Raw genomic sequence first — 10,347 nt, forward strand, 5'->3', positions numbered from 1 at the left:
ATTTTTTCGTGGGAAGAACGACATAGAAAACGCTCTTTTGTGCATTTGAAGGTTTCAATTTAAGTTAATGACGTCGTAAATCGCAGTAATTTTAAATCACTATTGACGTCAAAATTCCTCTAAAACTCGCGTTTTTTTATTATTTATTTTCATTTTTAAATAAAAGCCTTGCATACATACATATTTGATTGCGCTTTGTCAAAAACATATATATATACTGTTCATAAAGCATACAATAAAAGAAATAAGAAGAGACGCTTTGTTTGGCGTGACTCATCTTACATTGTAGTTCAAGACGGGTTTTTTCCAGCACTGGTCTCATAACAGGAAACACACGTCCGGAATGCAAGAAAACTCATTTTTCTTCGTATTTGTGTTTAATCTTTTGTTGACGAGAAATATATCGTTGTTAAGTTAATTAAATAAGGAGTTTGAATCTGGAATCCTCTCAACTCAAAAAATAAAGCGTAATGTCATTGTCAACTTTTTGACAATATTGGTGTCTCCTCAGATCATTCTCATTAATCAGAGGTTTTAAATCAAGTGTTGTACATATAGCATCATCGCTATGGTGTACGAGAATGGTTCAGCTCAGGACATCGAAAAGAATACCCCCAGAATCAGGGAATACCAACAACGTTATGCAATAAACATTTAGATATACGAATCCGTACTTCCTGACAAACAATATTTTCATGGAATAAATAATAAAAACTATTTTGTTAATGACCCCATTATTATACTTCTGAATATATATATAGTGTTGTTAATTACCTCAGTTTATATAGACATAATATCAACATATCAAAATGGAAACAGCAGCAAGTGGCAAATATTGCCAATGTTCAAACGGTCGGTTGTTTTATCAAGTGTGTATTCATGGATGGTTGAAATGGGCGATAGTTGGTTGGCGATTTTGTTCCAGTTCTTACATGTGGAGTTGTAGTGACATTTCTTGGCAAATACGAAATGAATGAAAGTGCTCGCTTTTTTTTATTTAACAGATTTAAATCACTGTTCTGATTCTCTCGAAAACAAACTTCGGATGCTGTTCTATACACTAATCGGTTAAAAATAAGTACGTTGGTCATATCAATTTATAAATCGTTCTAGTATATCAACTATAATTACGGAAATCTTCAGAGATTGCATAGGCTCAGGCCTCTCAAGATTTTTTTTTCTTAATGATATTTTAAGAGGCTTACAAGTGATATTCACAAAAGTGGTATTGTCATTACAAGCACATATACTAACGAGATATCAAGGTTCAAGAATGTCAGTTGATTCGCATACACATCTTTAACGTTACTGGAACCGGTGGACATGGAAAATCTATGAAAATTGATCTTGTCAGGAAGGATATTTTGAATAATAATGAACTATATGACGTGCATTGTTCTGCTGTGTTTGACAGGTATGTTAAGGTATCTACGGGAATTTAAGGCAAGCAATTTCATTTTCAAAAATATATCAGAAAAGATATACCATTGCGACGGTATGCAATATCAATGAGTTACAAAATAAATCGGCGAAACTCCACCCATAAAACATGTCATGGAATGGGTGTGTAAACTTCTAGATTGGATTTTAAATAAAGTTGGACTGGTGCATACAGTTTATAAAGTATTTCATTTTAATAATAAAACTTGGCAATTTCCGTTTAGAATAAAACTTTTCTGAATGTGTTTAATTGTTGTTGCTTTATTTTGCAATTTCATTTCGATTTTACCACAGCAATTATGTTATGAAATGTAAAGTACAAGAAGTAAATCAGCAATTAGTATTAAATTAGGTTTCAAGAAGCATATGCACACACGATGCCTTTATAATTTACCAATTAAGAAATCTTTCATGCTTTGATTGACAAAATATTAATAAAACAGCACTTTACGAAGGTTGTTCAGAATTGTTGGTAATTTTCTATTTGGATGAGCAAATACTGGCCACATACAACAGGTCAGCATCAGAAATTTACTAAGCGTATTTCGAAAAGTAGTAAAAATTAAAGCTACAGAAACTGTTTCTGTGATTTAGCGGTGTATGGCAAAAACAAAGGAGGAAGAGGCGAGGAGCATCTCCTAAAGAAACTGTTTCGTCATTACAACAAACTCGCTCGGCCGGAAGGAGATCATGTGGAAGTAGCACACGCCCTATACATGAGGCGAATCATTGCTTTACACGAAGTAGGTTTTCTCCCTTTCTTGATTCACAGTATAATTGTAAGGCAGGTTTGAAAGACATCATATGTCAATGACACGGAACCCGATTGCATATACATTATGAACATGGCTTATGAAGACAAAACATGAAAAATATATGAAAAACGGTACATGTACGAATGCAAAAAACGATACAGTAATCAGATTACGAACATATGAGTTGGCCTGATAGTTTATTATTTTCTATCTTTAACGAATATTTTGGCTAAGCACATACATGACATACACTCAACGCACGTATCGTATGGTCGCTTTTCCGATTAATGTTTCTGAGTAGTCAAACTGACTTTTTCCAAAACAAAGACTTTGGTCAGTTAAGGCAAGGATATCCTAATTTTCAAGTCAATCTTTCAATTATAGTTGTGACACTTGCTGTATTATAAACAAAAAATCGACCATATACAGTAGAAGTCAAGTACGATCGTCAATAAGATGAACCCATATACAGTACAAGTCACGTACGATCGTCAATAAGATGAACCCATATACAGTACAAGTCACGTACGATCGTCAATAAGATGACCCCATATACAGTACAAGTCACGTACGATCGTCAATAAGATGAACCCATATACAGTACAAGTCACGTACGATCGTCAATAAGATGAACCCATATACACAGTACAAGTCACGTACGATCGTTTATAAGATGACCCCTTATACGGTACAAGTCACGAACGATCGTCTATAAGATGAACCCATATACAGTACAAGTCACGTGCGATCGTTCATAAGATGGCCCCATATACAATACAAGTCACGAACGATCGTTCATAAGATGGCCCCATATACAGTACAAGTCACGTGCGACCGTTCATAAGATGACCCCATTTACAGTACAAGTCACGTACGATCGTTCATAAGATGACCCCCATATACAATATAAGTCACGTAAGATCGTTTATAAGATGACCCCCAAATACAATATAAGTCACGTACGGCCGTTTATAAGATGGCCCCATATACAAAATAAGTCACTTACGATCGTTTATAAGATGGCCCCATATACAATATAAGTCACGTACGATCGTTCATAAGATGACCCCATATACAATATAAGTCACGTACGATCGTTCATAAGATGGCCCCATATACAATATAAGTCACGTACGATCGTTCATAAGATGACCCCATATACAGTACAAGTCACGTGCGATCGTTCATAAGATGACCCCATATACAATATAAGTCACCTACGACCGTTCATAAGATGGCCCGATATACAATATAAGTCACGTACGATCGTTCATAAGATGACCCCATTTACAGTACAAGTCACGTACGATCGTTTATAAGATGGCCCAATATACAATATAAGTCACGTACAATCGTTCATAAGATGGCCCATTATACAAAACAAGTCACGTGCGATCGTTCATAAGATGGCCTCATATACAGTACAAGTCATGTACGACCGTTCATAAGATGGCCCCCAAATACAGTACAAGTCACGTAAGATCGTTCATAAGATGACTCCCAAATACAGTACAAGTCACGTACGATCGTTCTTAAGATGACTGCCATATACAGTACAAGTCACCTACGATAGTTTATAAGATTACCCCATTTACAGTATAAGTCACGTACATGTACGATCGTTTATAAGATGACCCCATATACAATATAAGTCACGTACAATCGTTCATAAGATGGCCCCATATACAAAACAAGTTATGTACGACCGTTCATAAGATGGCCCCTAAATACAGTACAAGTCACGTACGATCGTTCATAAGATGACTCCCAAAGACAGTACAGGTCACGTACGATCGTTCTTAAGATGACTCCCATATACAGTACAAGTCACGTACGATCGTTCAGAAGATGGCCCCCATATACAGTACAAGTCACGTACGATCGTTCAGAAGATGGCCCCCATATACAAAACAAATCACGTACAATCGTTCATAAGCTGACCTCTATATACAGTACAAGTCACGTACGATAGTTTATAAGATGGTCCCCATCGACAATACAAGTCACGGACGATCGTTCTTAAGATGACCCCCCCCCCCCTATACAGTACAAGTCACGTACAATCGTTTATAAGATGACCCCCATATAAAGTACAAGTCACGTACGATCGTTCAGAAGATGGCCCCGATATACAAATCAAGTCACGTGCGATCGTTCATAAGATGACCTCTATATACAGTACAAGTCACATACGATAGTTTATAAGATGACCCCCCATCTACAATACAAGTCACGGACGATCGTTCTTAAGATGACCCCCCCCCCCCCCCTATACAGTACAAGTCACGGACGATCGTTTATAAGATGACCCCCATATACACTACAAGTCACGTACGGTCGTTCATAAGATGACCCCCATATACAGTACAAGTGTACGGTACCACTGTACACTATGAATAGCAATTAAAACACTCTTGATTCATTGCTCTTATCCATCTTACTTTTTGTAATTGTTTACATGAATATAATTTAAAACGACCTCTGAAATACTTTTTGAATGCGTTACCTTTCTAATAATATATTTATTTCCAGGTCACCAGCTCATTGTTAATGCGTGTTTATTGTTCACGTCACAAAATAGCTTATTGAGCTCACGTTTCTTGTTAACATATACCCGACTCGAAATAAAAAGTATTGTATCTTGTAACTTTCTTGTATCTAATTTGAATGTGCTTAAACTATTTCATCTTATAGCATTTTTCAAACAGAAAGACACTGTTGTTGGATTGGACGTTCTCGAGCATCAAACATGGATTGACAACCGTTTTATTTGGGACCCAATGTCATTTTCAAACGTCACACTGCTGCACGTGCCTAGTGACGTCATTTGGAAACCTGACATTGTGCTATCCAACAGGTAGTCAAAAGACGTTATTTATTATACGTTATGATCTGTCTTCATGAATTTAAGTTTTATTTAGAGTAGTTCTTTTTATGTTATTACTGCCTTGTACAAACACTTTATGTCAATAGCAAATGTATTAAAATAGACTTCTCCTATTTCCGAACGTACGCGTGGTTTGTCATATTTATGAGTAAGGCAAGTCAGCTATTCATATCATGAATATGTGTGCATTGTCAATAATTCACGTATTCATTTTTAATGTTTTAACCCCTAGAGTAGACACATTCAATTCATGGAAACATACTAATGAAAAAAGTATCTATTTAAGTGCCAATGAATACCCGATATATAAAAAACCTGACTTCAACGTCATTATTAGCAACGACGGTCTTATTAGCTACAGCCGTCTACAAACCATCTACGCCTATGGATGTCAGGTATGTTGAGTAAGAATAAGCAAAAACGCTAGCTTGCCTTACTGGCGTTTTTTTGTTGTCGTATAGTAATATAAGATTATAACAAACCTGAGGAAAAATAGGTATGAAAATGTCAGTGTTTTATATCATACAGAATAAATTGTAACAAGAAAAGAAACGTCATTTCAAAGAAACGGAATCTATATTGAAAATTCCCTAAACAACACCATTTTATTGGCAGTCATATAAAACTGTGAGGTCATACTTTCTGCTGATCTCCCTCTCCCATTTTAAGTCCTACACCAGCTTGTAAAATTATAAAGTCATATAAAGTATTTACGTAACATGCATATAGTACACTACACGTATACATACATCAGTTACATTCCTATCGTTCATACACTAGTTAAAACCATGACTCGTGTTTTATTTAAATAATAATCTGAACATCCCATTATATTTAAGTAATATTAACTTATTGTTTGTATGCATATCCAAATGGCTTCTATACGACTTTTGACAATTTTACCCCCAGAATGATACAAAATGCAATTACAAAATGTAGCTAAACCGAAAGTATAATCCAAGAGTAATCTAAATTTAGCGCGCTCAACGGCATTTCCAAATTTGGATATCACGTGACTTTCTGAATAGCTTCAATTTTATGTAGCTTTAAATACTAATTATTTGCATTTTTAAGAAGTTTTGGTTGGACGGTTTTCCGGTAAAACAGTAATGACACTTATGTATCATATTTTACTCTATGATATCGAATTTACAGAAAAAGGACAGAAACTGTATAGTATAAAAATAGCGGGACGAGGTGCGAACCCACGCCAATTAAGTAAAAAACAACAACAGATTCTCCAACATCACATCTGATCAACTAGACAATATGGAGTTCGATACATACATTTATAACATCACGTGATAATGTAAATCAACCAATCACACAATAACAGAGCTTGGAAATTGTGGTCTTGAAAGACGATATTTGAGCAAATATCAACATTTGTTGAAGGGTTCAAGCTTTTCGTATCTTAGTTTTAACACTCCTAATAATTTGCCACACTTAATTTCGGCATGCACAAAAAGTGCATTTTACAAAAAATGAGCAAGTACCTATCAACGATTTTTCACTAATCAACATTGATGCTATGCCCCGCCAACATATCTGCCTCATTAGCATATAGTAAGTCAGTGGATCAGTGTGGAAGTTTGTTGGTATGTCAGATATATATCTTTTTAATAAAGCATCGTATGGACCTTGGAAATACATCAGACACTATATGAGACTCTATCATATTTATATACACTCCCTTTTACTTATTTTTTTTATTGAATTAAGGTCCTTAGCTTGAAGTTCAGATTCGCCAAGCTACACAAAAATGACTTCAAAGTAATGCTGTTATGAGTTTTTTTCGAAGGAATAATTTGCTTTTGAATATTGATGTTTAAAACAAAATATCTTATTTGCGAGTATAAATGTCATTTACACTTGGGTGATTCAAATAGAAAATAGAATACATGCATTATCACAGTCCGAGACCTTTTTAAATATTGCTTTAATTAAATAAACGAATGAGTTTTTTTAATTATTTTGAATTATTGAATACCCCAAATTGCTGAATGTAGTATATTAATTGAGTGTGCCGAATATACAATTGTGTTCCAGAATACTCAGGAGAAGAATCTCGAATGCAAGTTAGGATTTCATTCATTGACGTACACCGGATTCGATCTGAAATTGAAGAACGAAACGGCGGAAATTGGCCTGGACGATTTTGATAACAACCTTAACCCAACAGTAATGTTCGTGTCAGGAGAGGTCATCCGCGAGGATACGTTTTTTGCGTGTTGCCCGGAGCCATACTCCAGTGTTACTTACACGCTAATTCTTAAAAAAACTGTTTTGTAAGTACATCTTTTAAAACCTAATAATAACAACATGTTTACAGTCAAATGTACAATAAACGTACACATACCACATACAAACGAAAAAAAAACACGACCGACAGACCTCACACGCATCAATTTCTCTATACTTTCGTCAATATTTTGAAACAATTGTTTCTTTATTATATTTTGGGAGTTGGTGAGCGGGGTTGAGGCTTGGCGGGGCATGTTCAAAATTTGCATTGGGCTAATTAAACAATGTCAATTTATTCATATCAAAATCAATCGTCTTGTGTTGTGAATACCTGCAATGCTTATAGACTGCTTCACTACCTTAGAAGTAAAATGAATCTTACAATTATGACGGCTTCTCTAGTATTAAGTAGACTAATTACAAATATACCATCAAGAATTGCCCTTCGAATTTACTTTGCTTAAACGTTAAGATTTAATTTCCATTCGGGTGTCTATACCATACAAGACAACCACTATTTCATAGGTAACTATTCTGTTATACATAATTATTCATTGAATAAGATTTATTCTTATAAATAGGGGGACAGATTTGCATAAGCAGGAAAGACCCATGGCAACAAGTTTACCAAGTCCAACATCGCCATCAACGACAAAGGAGAAACAAGTGGTGTGGTCAGAGAGCTCAGCAAGGTTGATACCTGATTTAATGTCTTTCTACTCCAATATAGACCTTCCACCATCTAGTGGACCTCCACTGACAGTTGGCATAGGAATGTCCATTTACATGGTTACTGGTGATAAACGTGTATGTGCAATTCAATTCTTTAATACTCAAACCACTTTTTACACATATTTTTTTTTATTGTTGAATATAACCCTTTTCATTTGCATGGCATATTTGATAAAAAAAATATGTAAAATTCAGTATATGTATAATAAGAATAATGTGAAGAACATGTTGCGCATTGCAATTGAATAATTAACCTTTAGTTTAAAGTATTACATTTCATAAGCTGGTAATATAAAGTTTCCAAAATGTAATATTATTGTAATTTTCGCTTTACATAGGACCGATTAGTAGACAATATTATGGTTCGACTGACCTTCGAAGGTTACATGTGGTTAACATGGCAAGACATGCGGCTCTCCTGGTCACCGGAAAAATACAGTGGCAGTAACGCGGTATATTTACCTCTTCAATCAGTGTGGGCTCCGGACATTAAACACCAGAACAGGTACGTCGTTGTCTTTGTTTCACAAACTTATATTATTATAAATTCATTTCCATGTTAAAATTAAATCCCTATCCTTATTAAATCCTGAATGGTCGAGTCCAGCACTTTTTCTCTTTATAATATTTATGTAAAATTTCCTTGTTGGTATTGATTCAACGCTTTGATTGTGTTGATATTAACTTTAGTACATAACAATCTTATGTTGCAGAGGTTTGAAATCAACAAGTTGATAAAAAATAAACATTCATACTAATTAAACCATACAAGAAATGTTTAACTTTCAATTTTAGTTCTCAATATTTCAATGGAAGACAGGATACGCCAGACTTTAACGAAAAAGATGTCCGAGTGGAAGTTAGGAACGACGGAACGGTGTCGTACATCAGACCCGTGGTCCTGTCCTCATATTGTATACGCACGGTAGGACGATGTTATGTTATCGTTTTCGCTATTTACAAAAAAAATAAGCTCCGCTGAATCAAATGTTTATTAACTCAAATAGATAAGTCGATTGTTATGATTTTATTGTTAGTTATTGCTTTCGACTATGCTCGCAAATGCTTGATGGCATTGCATAAAAACTATATTGGTCTCAATATCAGTGTCGGGATGATGTAAATAAAATATTTTTGAAATAATTTTCTACGTAAAAAGAAGGGCTAAAAGTATATTTAAATGATGACATAAATGTATATTTGAAGCCAATGTCTGACAACGAAGTCCGATGTAACATGACGTTTGCGTCGTTGACCTACCCGCCGGGCGTGATTCGAATGACACACTTGACTTCCAGAATCAGAACACAGTTAGAAATGGAATCCTCCGCTCAGGAAACATCTTTAACCGTTGGGCCAAGAACATTCTCTGCAGTTCAGTATTCACTCAAAGTTGGACAATTGCTTAGCTTCGGTTAAAACAAACATACTAACAATGTATTATTTCAAATATATAAAAGATTGCTGGTGAACATTTGCGTTATAATTTTCCTTCTCCTATAACATACCACAGCCTTTGAAGTATTTCATTTTCTATATTAAAATCTACAATATCATTACTATTTTATGATTCAGTTCCATTATTACCTTGTTTGTTATATAAACCCTTTACACGTAGCGCAACTCATTTATCTTCGTATTCTTGTTTAATTTTTTGTTGACGACAAACCTATCTTTGTTTAGTTAATTGAATGCGGAGTCTTGAATCCTCTCATCTCAAAACATTAAGCGCCATCCCATTGTCAACTTAAAAATGTTGGTGTTCTTATTAATCGAAGGATTTTAAATTTAATGTTGTACGCATAGCATCATTGCTCTGGTGTACGATAATGGTTTAGAATATCCCGGATTCTGGGAAAACGATCTATGTAATCCATGAACATTTAGATGTACTTCCTGACAAACAATATTTTCATTGAATAAATTACCAAAATGACCCCATTGCCATAAATATGTATATATAGTAATATCCCCAGTTGGTAGAAATAACATCAACACATCAATATGGAAACAGTAGCAAGTGCCAAACATTGCTAATGTTCAAACGAGCGGTTGTTTTATCCTTTATGTATCAATAGGCATTGCTCAATGCATGTGTCATTGGCCATTTTGGTCAAACAATATGTTGGACATCATTCTACGAGGAACGCTTTGATTTCGTCGCTAGAAACCTATGCACATAACATTTTTTGTTGAAATGGTTTGAAATCAACATGTTGATTAGGGTTACTTATCCTAATAACTTAAACCATATAAAATGTTTTTAAAAAAATCTAATATTTCAATGGA

At 34.8% G+C, this 10,347-nt stretch overlaps 1 protein-coding gene across 1 annotated transcript; it reads left to right on the forward strand.

The window, feature by feature from the left end:
- The first annotated feature begins 1,267 nt into the window (after positions 1-1,267).
- LOC128212839 (acetylcholine receptor subunit alpha-type acr-16-like) lies at positions 1,268-9,985 on the forward strand. The gene is made up of 9 exons (XM_052918185.1): positions 1,268-1,414; positions 2,035-2,183; positions 4,904-5,052; positions 5,369-5,477; positions 7,132-7,370; positions 7,908-8,133; positions 8,397-8,563; positions 8,854-8,983; positions 9,265-9,985. Exons 1-9 carry the CDS (start codon positions 1,375-1,377, stop codon positions 9,475-9,477), a joined length of 1,422 nt encoding a protein of 473 aa, XP_052774145.1. The 5' UTR covers positions 1,268-1,374; the 3' UTR covers positions 9,478-9,985.
- The last annotated feature ends 362 nt before the right edge of the window (positions 9,986-10,347 follow it).

Source organism: Mya arenaria, chromosome 13, assembly GCF_026914265.1.
Source record: "Mya arenaria isolate MELC-2E11 chromosome 13, ASM2691426v1".
In the NCBI taxonomy this organism is placed as follows: Eukaryota; Metazoa; Mollusca; class Bivalvia; order Myida; family Myidae; genus Mya; species Mya arenaria.

What these genes read in the sequence shown, in the direction of transcription:
- LOC128212839 (XM_052918185.1), top strand. Translation starts at nt 1,375, where the DNA reads ATGAACTATATGACGTGCATTGTTCTGCTGTGTTTGACAG. An exon ending in TGGTTACTGGTGATAAACGT is followed by an intron (nt 8,134 to 8,396) that starts GTATGTGCAATT and finishes CGCTTTACATAG; the next exon opens with GACCGATTAGTAGACAATAT. An exon ending in CCTCATATTGTATACGCACG is followed by an intron (nt 8,984 to 9,264) that starts GTAGGACGATGT and finishes GTATATTTGAAG; the next exon opens with CCAATGTCTGACAACGAAGT.